The sequence below is a fragment of the Equus przewalskii genome, chromosome 4 (genome assembly GCF_037783145.1).
Source record: "Equus przewalskii isolate Varuska chromosome 4, EquPr2, whole genome shotgun sequence".
In the NCBI taxonomy this organism is placed as follows: domain Eukaryota; kingdom Metazoa; phylum Chordata; class Mammalia; order Perissodactyla; family Equidae; genus Equus; species Equus przewalskii.
This window is the reverse complement of record NC_091834.1, coordinates 101,757,921-101,783,422: the sequence shown is the minus strand read 5'-3', so window position 1 is coordinate 101,783,422 and position 25,502 is coordinate 101,757,921. Positions and strand designations below refer to the sequence as shown.

General features: G+C 48.1%; 2 protein-coding genes across 6 annotated transcripts in view; both read right to left on the bottom strand.

Annotated features, from left to right (window-relative positions):
- Window positions 1-1,453: 1,453 nt before the first annotated feature.
- On the bottom strand, window positions 1,454-20,414 carry AOC1 (amine oxidase copper containing 1). 4 transcript variants are annotated; one of them, XM_070616763.1, is made up of 8 exons: window positions 18,353-18,602; window positions 8,492-8,627; window positions 8,251-8,359; window positions 7,388-7,465; window positions 3,595-5,183; window positions 2,448-2,733; window positions 1,997-2,129; window positions 1,454-1,801 (listed from the first exon to the last, which is right to left on the bottom strand). In XM_070616763.1, the coding sequence occupies exons 5-8, from the start codon at window positions 5,177-5,179 to the stop codon at window positions 1,532-1,534; spliced, it is 2,274 nt and encodes a 757-aa protein (XP_070472864.1). In that variant the 5' UTR covers window positions 5,180-5,183; window positions 7,388-7,465; window positions 8,251-8,359; window positions 8,492-8,627; window positions 18,353-18,602; the 3' UTR covers window positions 1,454-1,531. The 4 variants fall into 4 exon arrangements, with proteins under 4 accessions (XP_070472864.1, XP_070472865.1, XP_070472863.1 ...); XM_070616764.1 differs by lacking the exons at window positions 8,492-8,627; window positions 18,353-18,602 and adding an exon at window positions 20,296-20,414; XM_070616762.1 differs by lacking the exons at window positions 8,251-8,359; window positions 8,492-8,627; window positions 18,353-18,602 and having other exon boundaries at window positions 7,388-7,626.
- The window catches only part of TMEM176A (transmembrane protein 176A), a 30,834-nt gene continuing 24,073 nt past the window's right edge, over window positions 18,742-25,502 (bottom strand). For both annotated transcript variants that reach the window (XM_070616785.1, XM_070616780.1), the window contains exon 8: window positions 18,742-20,570. The gene's annotated coding sequence lies outside the window, so the exon portion shown is untranslated. The remainder of the gene's footprint in view (window positions 20,571-25,502) is intronic.

The window sequence follows — 25,502 nt, the reverse complement described above, 5'->3', positions numbered from 1 at the left end:
TCCTCTCTCCCTTTCTCTTTTCAAATTTAGATTGTAACTTTTTTGACAAAGTAATACATTTTTATAGTTAAAAAAAAAGCACTGGGGTGAAAGGCAATGGCACCTGGGAACCCGCCAACCTGTGAGTAGTTACAGCTTTGCCTGGGCCTGCGCTGTGGCCGGGACACTTGGAGGCTCCGAGACTGCGACTCTGGAGGGAGGGAGGGAGGCAACCCCTGCCCGCCCTGGTGTTCCCCGTGGGTTCCCACAGGCTCTCGTCACTCAAAATCAACAAGGAAAACTCCAGAGAAAACATACAGAAGGGTTTACACTGAGAAACCCGGCTCCATTCCCCATTCCATGCCTCCCCATCTTCTTCAGGTGCCAGGGTTTGAATGTTTGTGTCTCCCGAAAACTCACCTGTTGAAATCCTAGGACCCGATGTGATGGTGTTAGGAGGTCAGGCCTTTGGGCTCCAGCCACCCTCATGGATGGGATTAGTGCCCGGATGAAAGAGACCCCAGAGAGCTCCCCCACCCTTCTGCCATGTGGGGACACAGCGAGAAGTCAGAAGTCTGTGACCCAGAAGAGAGCCCTCACTTGGCCATGTGGCCCCCTGATCTTGGACTTCCAGCCTCCAGAACTGTGAGCAATAAACTTCTGCTCTTTATAAGCCACCCAGTCTACAGTATTTTGTAATAGCAGCCTGAATGCACTAAGACGACAGGCAACGTGTTTTATTAGTGTCTTGTGTCTCTTTCTAGGGTTTTTATGAATATATATGTTATAATATGTATACATATTTATTCCTCTCTTTTCTCATACAAAACTTAACATACTATATCCTATATACGTGTTGTTCTAAAGCGATATTCTTTTCTTAGCATCTCCTGAAGCACTTTCCCCGTCAGTACAAAGAACGTGCTCGTTCGCACGTTTCTTTTACGATCACCCACAGCTGCGGCGTGCGGCTGCGCCATAGTTGACTCAGAGCTGTGGCGCTCTCCTCTAGCTGGACCGTCGGCTTGTTTCCCGACTTGGCTGTTACACACAGGACGGCTGTGAATCACCGTGTGCATATGTTTCTCCTGTGGTTGTAGGTAGAGCTCCGGGATAAACCCCTAGAAGCAGCATCAGTGTGTCAAAGAGTAAAGGTGTTGGCAATCTTGCTAGATTCGTCCACAGTCCTCCCGGGCTGCACTACTCTGCGTGCGCGTGAGCCACCCAGGAGAGTCCCCCCAGACTCCCGAGAGGCAGTCGTCAGTCTCAGCTCTTTTAAACCAATCTGGTGGGTGAGTCTAGTACTTCAGTGAGTGCCATTTGCCTTAGGAATGGAGCTCTTTTCTGGGGCGGAGTTGACCAAGATGGACGGAGGCCAAGGCCACGTGCTTGCTCACCTGTGTGTGTCCCACACGCGTGGCCTGGAGTGTGGCCTTGCCCACTGTGCCTCCCCCCAAGAAGCAGGACACGGTGCTGAACGTGAGGGGTTTATTATCCATCCCTGGGGGGTGATGGGCTTCTAGGTAAGAGTTAGTTGGGGGCAGGGAGCCCTTCACACAGGCCTGTAGGTTCCATTGTAGCTGAAAGGGGTGGGCATCAGGCAGTCCCCATCCTCCTCAGGGATCCAGCGCTGGATGTAGTTGGGGCTGTTGTCCCGAGGCCACACGATCACAGTGTCTCTGGATGCCAAGGATGGGTCCTCCGGGAAGAAGTTGAAGGGGCGGAGCAGGAAGCCCACGGAGTTTCCCGGTGTGGCTGTGTTGGGGATGTCCTCTGAGTGGGGGATGTGCAGGAAGCCCACTGTGACCCAGGCCACCAAGTCCTGGGGGAGAGAGGGGTGGACAGTGCTGAGAAGGCTGCGAAGGGAGGGGCGGGCAACCCCCTCAAGCCTCACTTTTAAGGAATGGGCAGAGCCGGTGACCACTGAGCTTGCTGTCCGTCCTGGGACTGGGCACAGATCCTGGCACCGGGCTCAGATGTGGTCTTGGGTTGGGGCTGGAGGAAAGTGGGCCAGTACCTCATTTTCAATGTTCTCGTTGTTGTGAAGAAACTTCTCAAAGACCACAGGCGGGTCCCAGGGGTCGTTCTGGTTATAGATGCTGCTGCTGCACAGCTCCGCCTCCCGGTACTTGGTCACTGCCAGGGGGTACCTGTCCGGGCAGAGAAGCCAGGGGGCTCTGGGCACTGGGGGGCCTCCCAGCCACTCCCAGGGAACATCTTCTGGGTCAATCATGAGGGAAAGTTACTACTTTCCCCAAATCGAGGTCATCTCTTGGGAGTCAGCCCAACTGACTGATGTCAACAGAGGCTCAGGGCTGAGCACAGGCTCTCCGTCTCCCTCCCTAAACACAGAGACACACGCCCAGAAACACACACACACGCATACGTGCCCAGATCCACGGCCACACATGGACACAGCATCACAGGCACACCGAGAGGAGCCTCCAGCCCTCCCCGGCCTCCCTCACCTGGCCCAGGTGACAGCCCGCTCCTCATGCCAGCCCAGGGGCAGCACTTGGTGGGCCATGGAGTGGATCTGCAGTCTGTAGCTGCGCCTGTGGCCCCAGCGGTTCTCCTTGGGGCTGGTAAAGAGCAGGTACTCGGGCAGAGTCCGTCCAAAGCGGAAGGCCGCCTGGCGCTCCCGCGAGTACCTCGTCTGCTCTAGAGTCGGCTGGACCAGGCGGTGTCTCGGGCTCCAGGGGTTGGTGATGTTTTCTAGCTTCATCCGCAGGGTCTGGAAGCTATTCTTGGTGCCTGCAGGTGTGCAGGGAGAAGCAGAATGAGAATCGAGCCCCCAGGATGGACACGTCCTTATTCTGCCCTGAGACCTCCATCCCAGACGACATCCAACAGCAAACTCTCAGGAGTGAAGAGGACATTGTGGGCACACACTGAGCTGTGGGGTGAAGGGAAGGGAAGAAAGCAAAAGGCAACAGAAGAACTGGAAGACAACTCGGAGTGAGTCATGGCAGCTCTGGTGATGCCCTTGTGGCTCTGGGCGGCTCCCGCTGAGAGCTCTAAGCCTGTTGGCTGCTGCTGCGGCTGCAGCCTAGGGAAGAGGCAGCTCGGCGGTCCCCAAGCGCAGAGCCTTCATCCGGTGCCCTCTGTGCCTGGGGCATGAATGGGACTGAGCGGGGAGAAGCTGCCCATCTGGTCCCGGGGGCCTGTTGTGACGTACCACTTGACGTCACGCCAAATCCTATCGTCACGCCTGTGCCATATCTCGTGGTGATGTCATTAATTCAAGTGACACAATGAGTCTTCCTGGACCACACTGCCTCCACCTCAGAGTGTCAGGCAGAGACATTTCTTACACTCCTGGGCGTTGTCCCCTCCCTGCCCCCATGTGCAGCTTTCTACCCAATCTACCCCTCCAGGGGTCAACGCAGCCCCAGGACAAGGACAGGGTTGACACTGCCCCATTCAGGGCAAGGCTTGGGCGCCATTCACTTTCACCATTTTTCAGGGGCACGCAGATCCCTAGCCCTGCAGGTTTCACGGAAGCAGGCTGGGCCAATTCTCCTGACTTGATGCCTCAGGGGAGCAGCACCACATCTGTGAGTAATTGCTGGGAGGCGGATGTTTGGCTGGGAGGCGTGTGAGCCCTGGTCCTACCTGCCACATCCAGGTCCACGCGGTAATGCACCAAGTGAGTGTGCATGTTGCCAAGCAGGTGCGTGTGCAGGCGGGTCCCGTGGCGCAGCCCCTCGGGGGTGTAGAAGGTGGCGTGGACGTAGCCGGTGGCGTGCATCTTGGCCTCCATCACTCCGTTGGGGTAGAAGATGAAGTCCCAGATATAGTCATAATTATAGACTGTTGAAGTCGTTCGCAGCACCAGCACCTGGCCCTGGAGCCCTGCGTAGAAGTTGAAGCCACCGTTGAAGTTGGAATCGAAGTGCCGCCGAAGGGGCACCCCCGTGGGCATCTCAAAGAGACAGAGGGCTCGGGGGTAGTGGATGGGGTCATCAGCATCGTAGTGGTGCAGGGCATCCAGGAAGGTGGCCGTCTCTGGGCAGTCGATGCCAGGGGCTAACTCGTGACTGACGCTCCCCAAGCCCCAGCCCACATCAGTGTACTTGGTCTGCATGCCCGCGGGTGTGTGTCCTCCGTAGAGCGCGGCTGCCTCTTGCACACTCACCTCATAGGCTACATGCTCCCCCCCAAAGTGCACGTTCAGGACCTGCAGCCCCGAGGAGGAGCGCAGCCTGAAGGCGAAGCTCCAGCCCCCATAGAGCACAGTGTTGCCCTCCAGCCTGTAGCGAGGGCCTTGGGGCTGGACCAGGCGGGGGCCGTGCACAGTGTTGGGGGTGGGGAAGTCCCCACGTGGCTTGTAGGAGGAGAAGAGGGGTGGCTCCTCTATGTTCTCTCCCCTCTTGCCCTTGGGAAGCGGGTCCTCTAGGACCGCCACAGCCACCTCTCCATCATTATACTTCTGAGCCAGTTCTTCTGGGCTCTGATAGAACTTCCCGTTGTACCAGACCTGCTCCACTGTCCAGTCTTGGGCATTTGTGCTTCCATGATCCACGAGGAGCTCCAGCCCAGTGGGGTGCAAGAAGTAGCCTTCTACATAGCGCTGTAAGATAAACCAAGTGCGGCGCTGGCCAGAGGCCAGGCCACGGGGAGCCACGTCTGTGAAAGTCAGGCATCGGGTGTGGCAGTCTTTGAACGAGAAGCCTGTGGTATCCAGGAAAAATTGGTGCAGGGGTTTGGTGAGCTCCCGCAGGGCGTGGCTCAGGAGGACATACTCCACCGCAGAGATGGGCCTGGAGGCCCAGGAGGCCGGGTGTCCACGCTTGGAGGGCAGTTTGCGCATGTAGTAGGGCTCTGGGAGGGGCCCCACAGCAAACTCGGTGATGTTGGGATGCTCTTGGGCTCCAAAGAAGATGACGGCACGGGCCTCCCTAGCTGGACGCCTTTCACCTTTATCCAGAAATTTCAGCACCCGTTGCTTCTTGGGCAGCAGCATCTCAATGAGGAACACGGAGTTCTTGGCTATGGTCAACACTCTGGAGGGCTCCAGCCTCAGCTCTTTCTGGGACCAGAGGAAGCTGCGCACGGCCTTCAGCTCTTGCGCGCTCAGGTCTGCGAACACATCGCCCCTGCCGCGCAGGGTCCATGGCGAGCGCTCTGCCGCGGCCACCATCTGCAGTGCCAGGATGGCAGCAGCGGCCCAGCTGAGGGCCAGGGTCGCTCGCCCCATGGCTCTGGAAGGCAGTAGAAGAGATGCACTTAGTTGTTTTATGGGAGGAAATGGGTTTCCACCAGGCGGGGGCCTTGGACTGCCTTGTCCTTTGGCCTCAGGTTTTCCTACAGACTCCGGTCCTCCCCAGCCCCCACCCCAGCTAGAGGCAGCGCTCGGTGGCCGCTGGGGCCCCAGGCAGTTCCCAGCGCTGTTCAGGGCTGTGCTTGCCATTGATTCTTGTTCTGCTCTCTCCTCACCTGTCTGCAAACCTCTCATCATCCTGCGGATTTTCTTACCCACGTGAACTGTTTTTCCCGTCTCCTGTGCCTTTCCTCAGCGGGCAGAACCGCAGGCTCCTATCTCTCCACCTTCAGGTCCTTGTTCAGTGACTCCCGGCCCCTGCAAACGCCTCAGTGCTGACTGTGTCGTGGGTACTGACAGCAAAACTGCATTTTTGATCTAACACACGTTTCTATGTAGAAAAATTTGATATTTAGTGTAGAAGTTCAAAGAGTCTGCTCTGGAGCCTGGCTGCCCGGGTCCAAGTCCTAGTCCGCCTAGTGCAAGTGCCTGGGTCCACCGGTAGGACCAGCTGTGTGAGCTTGGGCAGGTGGCTTAAACTCTCTGGGCCTCCATTTCCTCAACCGTACAGTGGAAATAACCACAGTACTTCCCTCCTGGGTTGTTGCAAGAAATCAGTAGGACAAGGAAAAAGAGTTGAGAACAAACGCCTACCTTCTAGGAAGCACTCAAGAACCGCTAGCTAATCTTTTTAAAGTCAACCATGCAGATATGGTCTGTGATACCAGCACATTTAAAATTTTAAGCAACGTGGAGAGAGTCAACTGTGATGAGGCTGTAGACCCGTGGTTCTGAGGGTGAGGAGGGGAGCCTCCGGCCCCCTGGTGGGGCACCCAGGCCTTGGTAGTGTGACCGTCCAGGGTGACTAGGAGGGCATCTCACAGGGGGATCATCCCAGGTGGTGATTCAGGGAGACGCCTTATCCCCTTCCATTTTGGGGGAGGGTGTGGTCAGGTCTTCACCTCGTTACCCCATCCCCCAGGGCTGCCAGGTCAATCTCCTCTGATGGCCTCCTCTTGTCCCCACGGCCCTGGTAGGAGGGCCCGGAAGCACAGGATCTTGTGCTCTCCAGCCTGAAGGGAGGGGCTGCTGGGGAATCCCGAGCCAGCAGAAGGATATGGGGTGAGCTCTTGTGCTACTACTAAATTTTGGTCAGGGCTCTTGTTTTTTTAATAGAGTTTACTTTTTACAGCAGTTGTAGGTTCATAGCAAAATTGAGAGGAAGGTACAGAGAGTTCCCATGTACCCACTGTCCCCACACATGTGCCCCTTCCCCACTATCACCACCCCCCATGGAGTGGGACATTCGTTATGGTCAATGAACCTACACCGAGATGCACTAATCACCCAGAGTGCATAGGTGACGTGAGGGTGACGTGTTGTATGTTCTCAGGGTTTTGAAAAATGTGTGACAACAGGTACCCACCATTACAGAATCAGACAGAGCAGTGTCACTGCCCTAAAGACCCTTCGTGCTCTGCCTAGTCATCCCTCCCTCCCCCTTAAACCGGACAACCACTGGTCGTTTTACTGTCTCCTTTTCCGGAATGTCGTACGGCTGGACTCATAGAGTAGGTAGCTTTTTCAGACTGGCTTCTGTCACTCAGTAATATGCATTTATGTTCCTCCATGCCTTCTCATGGCCAGGCCCCCTTTTTATAGCCTCTTACCCCAAATCTCTTTCTGCTCTGCTAAGGAGGGAGATGTGGGAGAGACCTGTGATCCTTTACCCTGAACTCGGCTATTCTTTTAATCTTTACCTTCGCCAGTACGATCCTCCGTTCCAACGTCCAAGTGGGCAGCCGGGGAGGCAGATGACGGCAAGGAAGCCTTAGAAGGAGAGCTTGGAGCTAGGGAGACCTCGGTGCTGGGAGCTGTGAAACATGCCCTGTCCTGGGCCCTGCTCATCTCTAGCACCAAGCACAGCATCACCTCCTCTCTGCGTTTCCCATCTTGCCCCTGGGCAGTTTATGCTGGAGAGCGCCCTGGAGCGACTCCCTCTGGGCTTTGCCCCTCACTTTCCGACCCCCCTCTCTTGAGTCTTTGTTTCTCCTGCCCCCTCACTCCATGCCTATTCCCCTGCTGCCCTCCCCCTCCTGGCCAGCCCACTCCCCTCTCCCTGAATACCCCATCAGAAGTACATACCTGTGCCAGGGCTCGTCTCTGCTGCCAGCCTTTGTCTCCGACTCCTTCTGGAGCTTTATGCCTCTATCAGACCCCGCCCTGGAGGGAGGGCCAGGGTGAGGCATGGGCTGACCAAAAGCGGGACCTGTGGCTCGGGGCTTCCACTGTGGGCAGGGCAGGGGCCTGACGGAGTGTGTGGGGCACCGGCTGCTGCAGCCTGGAGCGCTCCTGTTACCCTTCAAGGGCCCAAGTTGGAAACTCCCCAGTCCTTCACCACTTCAGCGGTCAGGGCTACTTCTGTTTGCTCCAACATACACACGCCCTATACCTGTTTCCCTGTCATTCCTCCTGCCAAAGTGGCGCCTTCCACAGAAGTTGTCTGAGGCATTCTGTCTTAGCTGTGCAATGCCATAATCTGTTAAAGTGGGTGGTGAGTTTCAGAGGCCAGAGATAAGGAAAAGGGGAAGTCAAGTAGCCTCACCTGCAACAGATATACGGCCCAAGACAGAGGCTGGTAGAGACTGACACCAACGCCAAAAATGGAGAATTTGACCCATATGTAGAATAGGGAACCAGAGACAGAATAGCTTGGGAGAGAGAAGTGACTGTGTTGAGACTGTAGAAGCAGCCATATTAGCCATCTCTGAGACCCTGACAGGATTCAGAAAGGAGGGGGGAGTTGGCTGGGGAGAAAATTGGTCAGGATGGCTAGGGTGATGGTCCAGAGAGAAGAGAGGGAAAGAAAAGCTGGGGGTGGGGGTGGTACCTGTGTGGGGACCGGACATGAGTCTTAGACGGCAAGGGAGGGAGTTCCTGGTCAGAGGGAAAGAACAGAGTCAAGAATAGTGAGGCTTGGAAGAACCAACAGATCGTTCGTTACCCACCAATGGCCAAGTCTTGATGCCTTATTCTTTTGTTATTATATGACCTTGTACTTCTCATCATTTTCTTCTGGCTGTTTGCATTCCAAGTCATTTCAGTATTTATTGGCAGCTAGATGAAAGAAGGAGGAAACAATTAGTCAACCTGGTACTCCTTTGCAATTCCAGAAGGCCTTTGCTGTCTCCAAGGAAGGGGATTAGCTTTGAGTGCTCAAATGATGATGGATAGGATGACTTCACTTACATTTCCCCCCTCAGGGGTCTGAAGGATTGAGAGTTGGTTCCTCTCAGTAACAGGCTCACCAACTCCGTGGAGACTTGAGATCCGGATCTGAAGAGAGTCCTAGGAATGACTTGACATTGAGAAGTGCAGTCTGTTTCTGTTCCGCAAAGAACATTGTAACCAAGTTACTGAAGTGAGGACAGCTCGAGCAAAGATACTTGTAGAGATTGAAAGAGAAAGGGACCACATGCAAAAGAATGAAGCTGGACCCTTAGCTCACACCATGCACAAGAATTAACTCAAAATGATCAAAGACCTAAATGTAAAAGCCAAAAATATAAAACCCTTATAAGAAAACATAGGAGTAAATCTTCGTGATCTCGGGTTTAGCAAGGGACTCTTAGCTATGACGCCAAAGCACAAACAACTGAATTAAAAATAGATAAATTAGACTTCATCAAAATTATAAACTCTTCTACTTCAAAGGACACCATCAAGAAAGTGAAAAGACAACTCATAGAACAGGAGAAAATATTTGCAGATCATATATCTGACAGTGGAATTGTCTGTAGAATATACAAAAACTCTTGCAACTCAATAATGAAAAGACAACTCAATTAAAAAATGGGCAAAGGATCTGAGAAGACATTTCTCCCAAGAAGATAAACATATGGCCAATCAGTGCATGAAAGTTGTGGAGATGGAGAGCTGGAGCTCATGGGAATGTACATCACCAGATGACCGAACTGGCGAGACGCTGTCCGTGCACACCGTGGGTGCTGTGCAGCTGGTGGACACAAAGCAGCGGATGTCCACACAGCAGCTCACTGCAGTGGATCTTAAGAATGAAGGAAGAAGCAGGATGAACGGTAGAGCTCAATGCCAAACACATTAATACACATGCACGCAAAGCAACCTGACACATTTCCAAGGACAGATAGAAACAAAAGGATAGACGTGAATGCATTAGAATGAGAAGAGTGGGAGTGGAAACACACACACACATAATGTACACGCACATACATTCTCACACATGCATATATATGAACACATATGCACATGTGTACACACATATGTGCATGCACATGTATACACATACACATGTACTATGTACATATAGACATATAGATATGTATATGTTTATACATACATGCATAAGAAAGACAAGAGAGAGGCTCTGTATGCCTAATGATGATAATGTCCATGCGCTGAGGTACATGCTTAACTCAATTCTGCAATGGATGCCTAAATAGATAAAAGAAAGGCTGAGGGGCTGCAGGTTATCATCCCAGGAGAGAGGACCTGGGGAGCCGGAACCACTGCTGGTCTCACCCCCGGGGCATGAAGGAGCGTGAGCAGGAGGAGCGGTTTTGCGTGCAGGCAGGGAGGAGGGGCGTGCATGGACGGGTTCCACTTTTTATTTGAGGGAGTATGTCAAAGGTACATGGAAAGAGCAATAATGGTAGAAGGCAGCATAGAATAAGTGCGACATGACTTGTGCCCAAGCGCAGTCCTGCAGAGCGCGGAAGGAGATGCCCCTCAGGCCCGCCGGCCTCTCCAGGCCTGGGATGTGTCTCCTCCCCATTGGATTCCCAGGGCGGCCACAACACAGCCCCACAAACTAGGGCTCTTCAAACAACAGAAACTATTCTCTCACTGTGCTGGAGGCTGCAGGCCTGAGATCAAGGTGCTGGCAGGGCCGCACTCCCTCTGACGGCTCCAGGGAAGGGTCCTTCTTTGCCCCTTCCAGCTCCCAGGGTTTCTGGCAATCCTTGGCGCCCCTTGGTTGCTTGGCTTGTAGATGCATCTCTCCAGTCTCGCCCCCATCATCACATGGTGTTCTCCCCTATGTGTCTGTTTTTCTATGTGTCCCTTCTCTTCTAAGGACACCAGTCACTAGATTAAGTCATACTCCTATACGACTTCATTTTAACTAGTTACATCTGCAATGACCTTTCGCCAAATAAGGGCACATTCAGAGGTTCCAGGAAGGATGTGTATTTTGGAGGGAGGATGCTATGAAACCCAGCACACCCCCTTCACATGCCCCACGTTGCAGATGCCCGGCCCATGGCGGGGGAGTGAATTCAGCCCTGCGCTCTGGGCTGCTGGCGCCCTGAGGGCTACAGAGAAGAGCCGGAGTGGGGTCGTGGGAGTGTGCCAGGGACTTGGGAGGAGGAGGACGCTCTGGGCAGGGGACAGGCAGGAGCAGAGCCATGCAGCCAAGATGGGTGCTGTGTTCCCAGGACTTTCAGGAGGTTGGGTGTCCTAGGTGGAGTCGGGGACTGTCCGGAGGAAGGCGGAGGTGGAGGAGATGTCTGCGAGGAAGTGGATTCAGCGAGGAATCCCCTTGCGCACCTGTGTAGAAGGTGGAGTGGAGAGAAGGGACTTGAGGAATGCCAAGGAGAAGCCCCTGAGAATGACCCAAAGGAAGCTGCGACGAATGCAGCCCTGAGGCAGCCATGCTGGGTGAAGCCATTGTCTTGGACTCCAGTGGAGGGCATCGAGATGTGACGCACTGGAATCTGGACTCTAGCCTGGCAGCTGCTCTTTCCCCTAGCTCACCACACTCCGTGTCTGCTTCGCCATCGTAGGTGACCTTGATGTCTGAGGTGCGGTTCCTCCCTTCTTGAGGTTAATGATTGGTGACTGTTACAGAAACACTTGGGCAAAGATTGTGTCCTTTAAGTTCTGGGCTGCCTGCCTCTGTTAAAGGGGCAGAACCGATGGCCTTGGGGAAGAAGATGTGTAGAGGACAGGACATCCAGTCTTGGGGAGGGACAGTGTACCACGTGAAGATGGAGTCAGTGTCCGGGGTTAGTTGGCCAGAGATCACAGCTCACAGCTTTCCCATTGCTAAATTCGGATATTTTGTTTTCAGAAAGTCATAACACAACAGAGATAATGGAGATAATCTAGAGAGTGGGATTGTTTCTATAGAAACATGAGAAAGAAAGGGTCCCAGAGTTGCCTGGACTAGGTCCCACTAGGGGGCCAGTGAAGTCACTAGATTAGATCTCTAGGCTAATGAAGCCAACAGCCCAGGTTTCATGTCTGATTAGGGAAGACTAGTTTGCAAAGGGAAACCTACCATTTTCTAAATGCAGGGCAGGTGGTCATAAGGGGCCCTGGCACTACTGATGTTTTGAGTCCGATAAGTCTTTCTTAGGGGTCTGTCGCTTTGTGCAGTGTAGGATGTTTAGTAGCAACCTTGGCCTCTACTCACTAGATGCCAGGAGCACCCCACACCTCCCACCCCAGGTGTGACAACTAACGATATCTTCAGACATTGCCAAATATCTCCTGCGGGACAAAATTGCCCTTGTGTTGAGAATCACTGGTCGGTATTGAAACCCTTCACGATTCGTCCGTGGAACCTGCAGTAGCCTCCACACTCCCTGACTTCACCTGGAATCTCTCTCATCTGTGCACCATGATTTTGCAGGAACACAAATCCGACCGCAGTCCCTCCTGTTTGTTGGGTTCCTGCTGCCCAGTGCATAACGTTTGAACTATTTTATTGTCAGTAGACACCTATACAGCCCAGCCCCACCTTCCTTTTGTTCTGGGTACACTCCTTACCTCGAACTCACCCCCCCCCCCCCCCACCTGCCTTGCTCCAGCCAGTCTGAACCTGGGCTTCCTTGTCGCTGTCTTTTCCTCTTGGTTTCAGGGCACTTGTCCCTCCTCCCTTCTTGCCTTCTCACACTGATTTGTAACTCTGTGTTCACAAGTCTGTCTCTTCTACCGCTCCCTCGAGATCTGGAACTGTGTCTTAATTCCTTCGAATATACAGAGGCCAATACAGCGCTGGTGTACAGTGGGTGCCTGTGTTTTGTTCTCAGAGTGAATGAATGTACAGATCGTGTGGACAAGGGGGATGGAAGAGGTGTTAGGAATCCACACTTCAGAAAAGTTTTGATTAATTGCTGGGTGGCGTTCTAAGAAAAAAAATGCTCAGTGGTGAGGTTTCAACCAGGTTACTGTTTTTTTCCAGCTTTACTGAGATATACTTGACATGTAACCTTGTGTAAGTGTAAGGTGTAGATTGTGTTGATTTGATACACTTATCTGTTGCAGTATGATCACCACTGTAGCACCAGCTGACACCTTCATCATGTCACATAATTACCATTTCTTTTTTGTGGTGAGAACATTTAAGATCTACTCTCTCAGCAACATGCAAGTGTATAGCAGAGGATTGTCATCTATCATTATAATGCTGTGCCTTAGATCCCAAACTTGCTCCTCTTATAACTTGGAAGTTTCTACTCTTTGACCAGCATCTCCCCATGTCCCCCACCCCTAGGCCCTGGGAGCCACGATTCTGTTCTCTGCTTCTACAAGGTTGGCTTTTCTAGATTGCTTATGTAAGTGAGATCATCCAGTGTCCCACATCTTCTTTATCCACTCCCCTATTGTTGGACACTTAGGTTGTTTCTGTGTCTTGGCTATTGTGACTAATCCTGCGATGAACATGGGAGCACAGATATCTCTTCAAGATTCCATTTTCATTTCCTTTGGAAATATACTCAGAAGTGGGATTGCTGGATCATATGGTAGTTCTATTTTTGATTTTTTTTTGAGGAAACTCTATATTGTTTTCTACAGTGGCTGTACTATTTACATTCCCACCAACAGTGCACAAGGGTTCCCTTTTCTCCACATCCTCACCAGCATGTGTTATCTCTTGTCTTGTTGATGAGAGCTACTCTAACAGGTATGAGGTGATATCTCAGTGTAGTTTTGATTTGCATTTTTGACGACTAGTCATGTTGAGCACCTTTTCATGTACCTGTCGGCCATGTGTATGTCTTCTTTGGAAAAATGTTTGCTCAGTTCCTCTGTCCTTTTTTTTATTTCGGTGAGGAATAATGTCCCTGGGCTAACATCTGTGCCAATCTTCCTCTATTTGTATGTGGGACACCGCCATAGCGTGGCTTGATGTGCAGTGTGTAGGTCCACACCCAGGGATCTGAACTGGCAAACCCTGGGACGCCGAAGTGAAGCTTGCAAACTTAACCACCATGCCACTGAGCTGGGCCCCCTCTCTCCATTTTTAAATCAGATTCTTTTTGTTATCGAGTCTTATGAGTTCTTTATACATTTTGGTTATTAACCTTTTATCAGATCTAGGAATCGCAAATATTTTCTTTCATCCCGTAGATTGCCTTTTCATTTTGTTCGCTGTTTCTTTTGCGGTGCAGAAGCTTTTGAGTATGATATAGTCCTTCAACCATGTTGCTAGTAAGATGGCCACATAGATGGGGTATGGGGTGTTTACCCGGAGGAAGAGTCTTTAGACCACATCGCAGGCCCTCAGGGCAAGGAGAGCCAAGAGTGGTGTGAGTCAGCTTGGGCTTCAAGGCTGTGCAAGCTGCGCTGTCTCCCAGGGCCCCGCACTCAGGAGGGCCCTGTACTTGGTTTAATGCTCTACTGTCACTGCCTTGAAATCCTTAACTTTTGAACAAGGATCCCCACCTTTTCATTTTCTACTGGACTCTGCAGTTTATGGTGCTGGTCCTGGCTTAGAAGGCCGAGGTTTAAACCTGGGTGTAGACAGCCAAGGAGGGCAGGGCAGTGAGACGGGTGGAGGGCAGTCAGGCTAGCCAGGTGCGGGGAATGAACGCAGATGAACAGGGTTGATAAGATTCAGGGGTGAGGCTCGATTGCAGAGGGACTCAGGCCAGAGATCAGGAACAGAGGCTCGAGGCAGATTGGCAGCAGCAGCAAAAACATCACAGGTAATTGAGCCCGAAGTCTCGGACGCCTGATTCTGACCTTTACCCTAGCCAGCTCCTTGCCCTCACTCTTCCGGTTCGCTCTTTCAGCCCATTCCCCCTGCTCAACTCCCCACTGGCTGAAGGCAGACGTGCTGGACAGGGCTTATTTCTCTGAAAGCAAACGCCTAAAGGCCATGTTACAGCACCTGGGTCTGGAGGGAGGCTGCGGGCTGACAGAGCCAGACGGAAGATGCCACTCTGAGCAGGCAGACATGCACTGGAAGGCAGGCTGAGTGGGGAGCCCAGGGCTACTAGAAAATCCACACTCCGGGCTGCAGCCCACACTGCGAAACGCAGGAGCACTGACAGGCTCCACAGCCACGCAAGCTGCGCCCGCCCTGCTGCTTCTCCTCCAGCTCAGGGACTTCCTATTTATCGATTCATTTTCTGCTAAAGGCTGTGGGATTTTGTAAGTAGCAAGAAAAAGCACGCATATGTTATCATACATCATCCACAGCAGTAGAGGGATGGACGAGGACCAGACAAGAAGCTCAGATGAACAGCCAGACCGACAATCAAGATCTTCAGGTCGGGGCGGGGCTGGACTTCTGGAACATACTGAGATGAGGCTAGGCGAGCCCTGGGTCTGCAGGATCGGCACCCACACCCCGAATGTCAGCTTCCATCCTCGTCCTCTGTTTCATTTGCTCCCCACTAGGATTTGGCACAGTCCTGTTCTACCAGTTCCTGCCTGTGTGAGCTGTGCCAAGGGGAAGCAAGGGGAGGGTTTGTGCTGTGCGTTCTTGTTAAAGGGAGGTAGGCCTTGCGGGCAGGGAACCTAAGGGAGGTGACACTTGGGGGATAAACAGAGCCCACGGGGTCAGCTCTTCTCTACAGTTAGGAGGGTCCCTTTCGCATCAGTGTGGGAGGTTCTGGGCTTTCCTAAGGAGTGGATACCCACCACCACGCCCACCACCCACGGAGGCCTGGGCACCACTGTGTCAGGGGCTCTGTGCGCACGGCCTTGCTTCGTCCTAGAGATGATTCTGCAAGTAGGCATTGTCCCCACAGCTGCACAGCTGGGCAGTGGCAGAGCCAGGAGTGGGTCTCTCTGGCTCCCAAACCTGCAGCCACCCCTGAAGGACATTGCTTCCCTGTGACAAGGTGGTGTCAAGACCTGTAAGGGGCATGTGAGCACCTTCCTCTACAAATGAGTGGTGTTCTGAGCCCTCTTCGTCCGTGTGGGCAGCGCTGCCAAGGCTGTTTCTAGGAAGGGACTTTTGTGTCTATGCTAAGATGCATAAGCGTGGGAGCAAAAAGACCCACTGCACTGGTAAGTGTGCCCACACATTTACTTACACATAGTTTAAAAAATCTTCAAACAAATATTATATCTTGACTGTATCTTTGACCATCTCAATGGCATTATAACTTATCCCGGGGGGAGGGCCCAAGTCTGAAAAATTAGCTTTTTGCGATAAGGATTAGACACTTTTGCACCTAAATGGTACTTACTTTCTGATTGTAAGCTATTGGAATTTGTCCAGGATAAACCCAACTTCCATGCATGGCAGGCCTCCTTTAAAGTTCCCGGTCCCCATTCTGGGCGAGGGTCCCTGGCAAAGCAGGCAGCAGAAGGGCCCCCACCAGTGGGGGTTTAATGGTGCACCAGGAGGAGAGCCTGGCGGTTCTGCACATGAGAAGCGTCCTCACTCAGGCGAGCCTGCGGGAGTTCCACCAGGCTCCCCTGGGGACGACGCTGACTTTCCAGTTCAGGGGCAGAACAGCCTTGCCCAAAGTGGGCGTTCAGGTTTGTCAGCAGGCTGCCTGTGCTTTGGACACAATTCAAGGCTTCTCTCCAATTGTAGGAGCTAATGAGCCAGTGTTTTTCATAGGCCTCCGTGGCTTGGAGATTTGCCAGCACTCAGGATAGAAAAGGCTCCTCTGCCGTGGGGCTCTGACACCTGCCCAAAGAAGCAAGGTCCTGGGGCCGGCCCTGTGGCCTAGTGGTTAAGTTTGGTGTGCTCTGCTTTGGCAGCTCGAGTTTGGTTCCCGAGTGCAGAGCTGCACCACTTGTTGGTGGCCATGCTGTGGCAGCATCCCACATACCAAGAAGAGGAAGACTGGCACAGATGTTAGCTCAGGGCAAATCTTCCTCAAGCAACAAGAGGAAGGTTGGCAACAGATATTAGCTCAGGGCATATCTTCCTCAGCAAAAAAAAAGAAGCAGCAAGGTCTTTGTTCTTTGGTCTTGGTCTTGCTGCACCTCTTGCTCAGGAGGCTGCCTAATCTCACCTGTGAGTCCCTGTGCCAAGAATTTCTCCCGAGTTTCTCTGGTCATGGGGTCTTTCTGTTACTCAGGGAATGGGCCATGATCTTTATTTTTCTTGGGTTTGCCCCTAGGGCTGTCTGTCACTGACACAGCACAGGATGCTCAGAGCATCTTCCTGTTCCAGCGGCGTGAGCTCCATGATGCTCCCAGGCCTCATGAGAGACTGTCCAACTGCTTGCTTTGTCCTTGAGAGTCCTTCTCTGCGTCCGAGTTCTTTAGGGCTTTGGTTTCTAAGTGAGGCTGCCACAGCCTGGAAATCCCTCTCTGGATTTCATCGACTGGGAAAACAGTGACTGAAGGACATCATGCAGATCCTAATGACATCATCTGTGGAAGATCCATGGAGCCCCCAAAGCTTCCTGGCCTGGACCAGGCCCACAGTGGGCACTCTCCCTTGTGGCTGCATGTTGGGTAACCTGGGTAGTGCTCATAGCTGTTGGTTCCCTGGGGTCCCACCGCAGTTCTGACTTAGTTGGTCTGGAGTGGGGCCTGGGCTTCCAGGTTTTTAAAAGCTCCCTGAGGTGGTTCTAAAATGCAGCCAAGACTGAGAACCATTTGTGTAGCAGCTCTGTGGATATAAGAGAGCTCACGCACAGGCACTGTGTGCATGGAGAAATCTGCTTTGTTTTTTAGGTCTAACAGCAGCTTCTCATCAAGTTCAAGTCTTTATCATTAAAATGCTTGATTCTAATAAACAGAATTCTCCACTTGCTACTTCTGGTGATGGGGCAGCCTGGTAAGAACCATGATGAGTACCCAGCCTGACACCAACCAAAGAGCCCGCTGCCACCTTCACAAAGAATGGAGGGCCCAGGTGAAAGGGCCTGATGGGGAGCCAGGAGGAGGGACCGTGAGAGCAGGCAGACCTCAATGTAATCTCCGTCCCTCCTTCTTACACTGGCCAGGCCAGGGCTTCTGCTTTGAGTTAAAAGTCTTCATCTACGGGATTCGGAGCACATTTTCTGCCTCTGAGGGCTGACTATGCTAATGCTGAGGAATCCTTGGCTTACCTGGGAAGGCAAAGTCAGCTGGGATGTTAGGACTGGCAAAGAATCAACATGACCCAGCAGACTAGAGCCTTGGGGACCCTCTCAATCGGCAGGTCCAGGACTTTTCTTTAACGTGGCTTTCCCCTGGCTCCATCTTGGTCACCCTGTGAGCCTATAGAAAACTAGGCTAGGTCTGTTTAGCTGATCAAGAAACCTAATTAGGGGCCAGACCCATGGCTGAGTGGTTAAGTTTGCATGCTCCACTTTAGTGGCCCAGGGTTTCACCGGTTCGGATCGTGGGCGCTGACATAGCACCATTCATCAGATCATGCTGAGGTGGCATCCCACATCCCACAACTAGGAGGACCCACAACTAAAATATACAACTACGTAGTGGGGCACTTTGGGGAGAAAAAGGAAAAATAAAATCTTTAAAAAAAAGAGACCTAATTATTTGTTTTTCCATTTCTGGGGAAAAATGTGCATCATGGGTCCATGTGTGTGCCTATCAGTAGTAGAAGGAATCATATACAAATATTAACATGGTTGTCTCTGGGGTGTGAAATATGAGTGTTACCAAACCCAAATACAAGTTCATTTACCTGCCACATAGTAGGGCCAACAAGGAAAAGACTGGTGTGGCAAGGAAAGAGGTTCACTATTACTGAAAGGCAGTCAGACGAGCAGATGGGAGTTAGAACTCAGATCCACCTCCTCGAAGGGAAAATGGTAGGGGTTTTCATCTGGGGTTTTAAGTAGGGGAGGGGCAGCATGTGCTGGGGTTTTAGGCAGAGGAGGGGGAGCATATGCTTGTGCTGGTTGGCACCTTTCCACCAACCTGTGTTGGCCTTGAAGACTGAATTTCTTTTCCCTTGACTGTTTGGACTTTTCTAGTTAGTTTTCATCTTCACCTGCATTTGACTTTGTGAGGCTGAATCCTGACGTCTGGACCTTGACTTCCTGGGAAAGACAACTCACTCATAGACAAAGGAGGGACAGAAAGACCTGGTTAGTTTTAAACAATAGTTGATTATGCTGAATATGCACAGCTGCAGTTAGCAAAGCTTATCTCAAAGTTTCTGTTCTTTTCTTCTAGCCCAGAGAAGATGTTTTAACCTCTTTGTCCTCAGTTTCAATCCCACTGTCTAATCATCATTCCTCAATCTTGGGGAATATGGGTGAAGACTGTTCTGGCTACTTCCTTCTGTGAAAGGGTGAAGATCAGGGTCAGAGGAATGAAACTGTTTTACCTTTATTTTAAAATACATTTGGGTACCAGGTGGACAGAGCAAGATATACTTTGCATAACTACTATTTGAGTACTCTGATCAATGGCTTTGGACCAACACTTTAGTCCACATTTTAGTTACATAGACAACCACACAGATTAGTGAAATAGCCTGAATTTTAGTATCCCCTGTATACTGGACCTGAATCTTTGGGGAATCTAGGAGAAGAGGCCTGTAAAGCAATCAAAGTTAGGGCCTAGAACCCCAAGTGAAATCTGATGTAGCTACGCAGCCTGCTGTCTAATAGTCAACAAGTTATGTAATAACCTGGGAGTCATTTATTACTTATCTTAGGAAACCATCTTCTGTATAGCATACAGCAGCTTTCAGTCTGTCAGGGGTTCATTTGTCCATTCAGAAAAGTCAGTGTCTAGAGTATGAAGTCATCCAAGGTTTGGGTGATCCCAGTTGTGATGTTTTTCTGTGGCATGGTTCGTGTTTCTTGTGGCGTTTTTCCTGTGGTCCCATCCAGCAGGGATGAAATCCAGGATTTCAATAGGACCCAGTTTCTACAACAAAGATGGTGTCGAGACACATCTCACAGTGTTTAGCTCTTTAATTTGAGTTCCCTCCAGGTCTTTTGGGTCATCTCTAGAACTTAGAAAGGGTCTCCCAAAGTTAGGCCTACATTGTGTAAACAAGTAACCAGATATTTAATAAGAAGCATTTCTAGAAGAACAAAGGTTAATGGTTGGAGAAAATTATAAGCCAATTTTGAGTCCAGGGGATGGTCAGTTAAGACAATCTCTAGATGTCAGCGTTGAAGCATCCCCTGAGGTTTAAAATGTCTCCAATGATGTCATCAGGCATTCAGGCGAACCTTTTGAGTGGCTTACAAAGCAACAGGCATGAAGAGTGTCCAAACATGGGCTAGCATGGTGCTCTCTTAGGTTTATATCAAGTTGTCCAGCTTCAGTTGGCAGGGCTTCAGCAAAAATGGTGGTTTTAGTACTTAGTGATTCCAAATGAAAAGGACAGAAATAAATTGAAAACATTAATTTGGAAATCTTTACCAGATATTTGAGGAAGCTAGAAGAATTCAAGATCCAGTCAAGTTTACAGATAGAAAACGAAAACCTCAAAGACAATTAACAGAACCAGAATCCAACATCCAAAAATGTGTCTTACGGTCTCTATTGGAACATAACTTTTCTCTCTATAATCCCCCTCATTTTTATGAAAGATAGCCAAATTAGGACTCATTGGTTTGAAAAATGTCTAGTTTCAATAAACTTGGCCCAATTATTTACATAAGTACAGCAAAAATAGCAATTGATCATATAGGCTCTTAAATCTGCTTTGCTGGAACTTTTTATAATGAATCTCAGGTTGAACTTTAAAGGCCTCTTGAGGTAGGGAAGCCAAGCCAAGGACTTGTCATCAGACTCTGCCTGCAACACCTACAGATTTGGGTGAATTTATCTCTTCTAGAGGTCCCCAAATTATCCTGGGCTTTTCTGCACCTGCCAGCGAAGTGACCTTCTCTACTCACCTGGTAAGGTTGCTGGGCACCCTGTAAACAAGGTAACAGGCCAATATTTCCAAATGGCTTTATTCCATAAAGTCCGATCTTTGTTCCTCAAAAGCTATCTGGTCATATCTGAGTCTGCATGTTTTTAGATATGACGTTCCAGTCAAAGCCTTGATAATGTAATCAGTGTTTCCAATTGTTTCCTTGTATAAGTAGAACAGATTCTTCTTGAACTTATGCAAATAACTATATTGCCATGAATACAAGCATACTCACTCTTCACAAGTTTTCAAATTCTGGAGGGATAAGATAGGGAGAAAAAGAGAAATGCTTCAATTCTGTTTACAAATTGTCATAAATCATAGTTCCTTAAGAGAAAAGAGAAAAATTTTTTCTTAAACTTGGAAAAACAAAACATTAAAAAAATCAGCAATATTTCAAACAAAAATTTATAATAATTATAATCACCCTCATCCATTTATTCAGTCCTATGATATCAACTCTTGATCTTCTGTTAGCACTTTCATGAGGCCATCAGTTTCTCTGTTACAGTTCTGTAATTTTTTCACCCAGCTCAGTTTCATAACCTGAAAATGTATCAGAAACCTGTATCCTAGAGCAAGTGTCAGAGTCCTTTCCATGAATCTCTCTAAAAAATGAATCATATTTGCAAAAAACATCAGAGTAAAATAACTGTCTGCAAATGACAAGATATTCAAAATGGCAATTGACAAAGACACTTGGCTATTTCTGTGACCTATAACACTTTGAGAGAATAACCAGAATTATGACTAACAACCAGGAAACATCAGAATTTTCAAAATATTATATAATTAAAAAAAACTTATTTCTATAACATTTACCTACACAATATAACCTAGGAAGGCTTATTATCATCTATTTGATGATGTTTCCCATGTAATTCAGCATATCAACTAAGTCTAATCAGTTTAATATCTTTCTCTTTACAGAAAGAGAGAACAAATTCTTTGTGAAGTCTCAGTGCTGATTGGAAATTTTCAAAGTTTCCTTTTTAAGTAAAAAAAGTTTAATTTTGGGGAAAGTATTTCAAAATATCAAAACATTTTAAAACACTTGATCAAATAGGAAACAATGTTTAGTTATCAATTCAATCAAAGTGACAACAGAAGATTGTCAGAGGCAAACAGAGAGTCAAAACACTCAAAAACCTTAATAGATCTCAATCTTTTTGAATAAAGGAATTACTTTAACATAACATAGATGTTCTGTCTTTTAGGTAGACTCACTCAAAAGTAAAGAAAAACCTTTTATAGTCTCTTTATCAAGAGTAGAACAAAAGCTTAATAAAATTACATTTTTAAGAGAGAAAGCAGGGCTGGCCCGGTGGCACAGTAGTTAAGTTCACACATTCTGCTTCTCGGCAGCCCGGGGTTTGCCGGTTTGGATCCCGGGTGCAGACATGGCACCGCTTGGCAAAAGCCATGCTGTGGCAGGCATCCCACATATAGAGTGGAGGAAGATGGGCATGGATGTTACCTTGGGGCCAGTCTTCCTCAGCAGAAGGAGGAGGATTGGCAGTAGTTAGCTCAGGGCTAATCTTCCTCAAAAAAAAAAAATTAAATACATAAATAAAATAAAAACCTACTTATTAAAAAAAAAAGAACACATTCTAAAAAAAAAAAAAAATAAGAGGGAAAACTAAATCCTAGTTTTCCACCACGTTACTTTAGCCAACTTGCCCATGTACAATACTCCTCAGGTTTACTTCCACAAACCTCCCGTCACTTCCTTTTTACATTCAGAATCTGTCCCATGCTTTCTTTCCTTTTTTCCTTTCCTAGTACTTCAGGACAAATTTATCTTTCTTAACAAAACAAAGAAAAATATCTCTATTCTTTATACCTTCTTTACTGAAAATATACATTTTACTTTCTTTATATACAGACTTTCTAGAAATATGTGCTTCCTCACAGAAAATCCCTCAGCATGTACAAAACATGTTTATCAATAAATTCAAGCATCTTTCAGTGTCTTTGAGATAATAAAACAAAGGCAGACAAATCTATGCTTAGTAAGCAATTTCTAACATTTTACTGTATGTGGAAAGACCTACTCAATAAATTTTTACCATTTAACTTAATTTTGGCAAAACTCTAAACTTTTTAGTTACCAAAAAAGATTTTTGAAGCTGTTTTTCAAGCACACAGGCCATACAACATAATTATTGCACCCAAAAACTCTTAGCCATTTTTATTTATCTAAATTATTTGTCCTCAACAATTATGTTTGGATTACTCACGAAAACGTCATGTGACATTAAAGCATTAGCCATCATCTTGAGTTGTTTTAAGTACATATACCATAACACAAAACTATTGTCAAAAAGTTCCTCCAAAAACTTTCATCCTTTTCACATTTAGTTTCCTTGTTCCCAATAATTCTATTTAGATTGCCTACAAAACCCTCACGAGACATCAGACAAAATCGGCTATTCTTCTAAGTTAAGATTTCTGCTGATGAATTTTGTAACAGAGATAACATGTCTGTACCATATCCAATGTTGATAACTCTGAAAACATATTTATTTTAATGAAACCAACAAACTGAAACAAACTTTTTATTAACCAATGACCATTTTATATCATGTTAACTTGAAAAACATCTGGGTTAGTTTTTATTATATTTAGAAATAATTTCCATAAGCACTTACTTTAAGCCAATGAAATAGAGATCCTTTACAAATTATATCATCTGGAGGCAGACAAATATATAGAGAGAGTCTTACATAAAGATAGACAAAAACAGAGATCTTCAAAATTTTAGCTGGGCCTCAGGTACAAAACTTAGAAAACAGTCAGGTCTGAACTGTTTTTCTGGCAGATGGACCTGCTCAGACGGACAAAATTATTTATTAAAGATTCTTTTCTTTTTGCTGTAAGGATCCCTTTTCGAGCTGTTTTTGAAATTATTTTGCCTTCTATACGTTTCTGCATATCAATCAAGATTGCCTTCCATTGTGAGAGGTGTTTTTTTTCTTGAGGAAGATTAGCCCTGAGCTAACACCAGCCGCCAACCCTCCTCTTTTTGCTGAGGAAGACTGGCCCTGAGCTAACATCTGTGCCCATCTTCCTCTACTTCATATGTGGGATGCCCGCCACAGCATGGCTTGCCAAGCGGTGCCATGTCTGCACTCAGGATCCGAGCCGGTGAACCCCGGGCAGTCAAAGTGGATTGTGCGAACTTAACTGCTGTGGCACTGGGCCAGCCCTGTGAGAGCTTTTGAATTCTCTTTTAAGGATGACTTTAAAGTGGACTCATCTGAAACAGAGGTTCCCCAGAATGGCATTAAAATTCCAAATTATCTCAGAGGTTTACTTATTTCTACTTGCTCAATTTTAGATGAGGAATTTTGAGGGAGTCAAAGAGGGGAAGCTCAGTGAGGGAGGAGATTTGATTTCTTTTGCCGGCAGGGCTGCTGGCATCCCCCAATCTGGCATGTTTAATTATTCAATTCTTTTCTTCTCTCTTTTTTTTCGAGGAAGACTGGCCCTGAGCTAACATCCGTGTCCATCTTCCTCTACTTTCTATGTGGGATGCCTGCCACAGCATGGCTTGACAAGCGGTGCCTAGGTCTGCACCTGGGATCTGAACCAGCTAACCCTGGGCCACCGAAGCAGAACGTGAAAACTTAACTGCTGCACCACTGGGGCAGCCCCTCAATTATTTTCTTTTAAAGAGGCAGAAGGTATTCTTTTTTAAAAAAAATTGTGGTAACATTGGTTTATAACGTTACATAAATTTCAGGTGTACATTGTTATATTTTGATTACTGTGTAGATTACATCTTGTTCACCACCCAAAGACTAATTACAATCCATCACCACACACATGTGCCTAGTCACTCTTTTCCCCCACTCCCCCCTTCCCCTCTGGTAACCACCAATGCAATCTCTGTCTCTGTGTGATTGTTTGTGGTTGTTTTTATCTTCTACTTATGAGAGAGATCATATGGTATTTGACTTTCTCCCTCTGACTTATTTCACTTAGCATAATACCCGTGAGGTCCATCCACGTTGCCATAAACGGCCGGATTTCATCATTTCTTATGGCTGAGTAGTATTCCATTGTGTACATATACCACATCTTCTTTATCCATTCATCCCTTGATGGGCACCTGGGTTGTTTCCAAGTCTTGGCTATTGTGAATAATGCCACAATGAACACAGGGGTGTATGTATCTTTGCATATTTGTGTTTTCATGTTCTTTGGATAAATCCCCAGCAGTGGAATAGTTGGATCATATGGTAGTTCTATTATTAATTTTCTGAGGGTACTCCATACTGCTTTCCATAGTGGCTGTACCAGTTTGTACTCCCACCAGCAGTGTATGAGAGTCTCCCTCTCTCCACAACCTCTCCAACACTTGTTGTTTCCTGTCTTGTTAATTATAGCCATTCTGACCGGAGTCAGGTGATATCTCATTGTAGTTTTGATTTGCATTTCCCTGATAGTTAATGATGTTCAACATCTTTTCATGTGGCTGTTGGCCATGAGTATACCTTCTTTGGAGAAATCTCTTTTCAGATCTTTTGCCCATTTTTAATTGGGTTTTTAGATTTTTTGTTGTTGAGATGTATGAGTTCTTTCTATTATCCTTATCAGCTATGGTTTGCAAATATCTTCTCCCAATTGTAAGGTTGTCTTTTCATTTTGTTCCTGGTTTCCTTGCTGTGCAGAAGCTTTTTAGTTTGATGTAGTCCCATTTGTTTACTTTTTCTATTGTTTCCCTTGCCCGGTCAGATATGGTACTTGAAAATACGCTGCTTAGACTGATGTGGAAGAGTACTACCTATGTTTTCTTCCAGAAGTTTCATTGTTTCAGGTCTTACATTCAAGTCTTTAATACATTTTGAGTTAATTTTTGTGTATGGTGTAAGATAATGGTCTACTTTCATTCTTTTACTGTAAGGTATTCTTGATTTCACTTAGAATTCTCAAAAGATTAAAGTAGGCTTCCCATTGGTTGTTTAACTTTGTAGCTGGCTTCTTCCAAATTGTATAAGCAAATACACCAGTTCAGGTAAACTGAAATTGCCCCATTTCGGTCATTTTAAAGTGAAATCTCCTTTAGCATGTTTAATTAACACTGCCTGAAGGGTGGATTTATATGCTTTTACAATATCAGGCAGGGGAAATTTTCCCCAGTGAGACAAAATGTTTATCCTCACACCATAATCGATAATACAA

Coding starts and splice junctions, on each gene's coding strand:
- AOC1 (XM_070616762.1), bottom strand. CDS start 7,491: ATGCCTCACCCTGGCCCTCCCTCCAGGGCGGGGTCTGATAGAGGCATA. Junction 2,130..2,447: donor CGGGCTGTCACCTGGGCCAG/GTGAGGGAGGCC, acceptor CTGCCCGGACAG/GTACCCCCTGGCAGTGACCA. Junction 1,802..1,996: donor ACGAGAACATTGAAAATGAG/GTACTGGCCCAC, acceptor TCTCTCCCCCAG/GACTTGGTGGCCTGGGTCAC.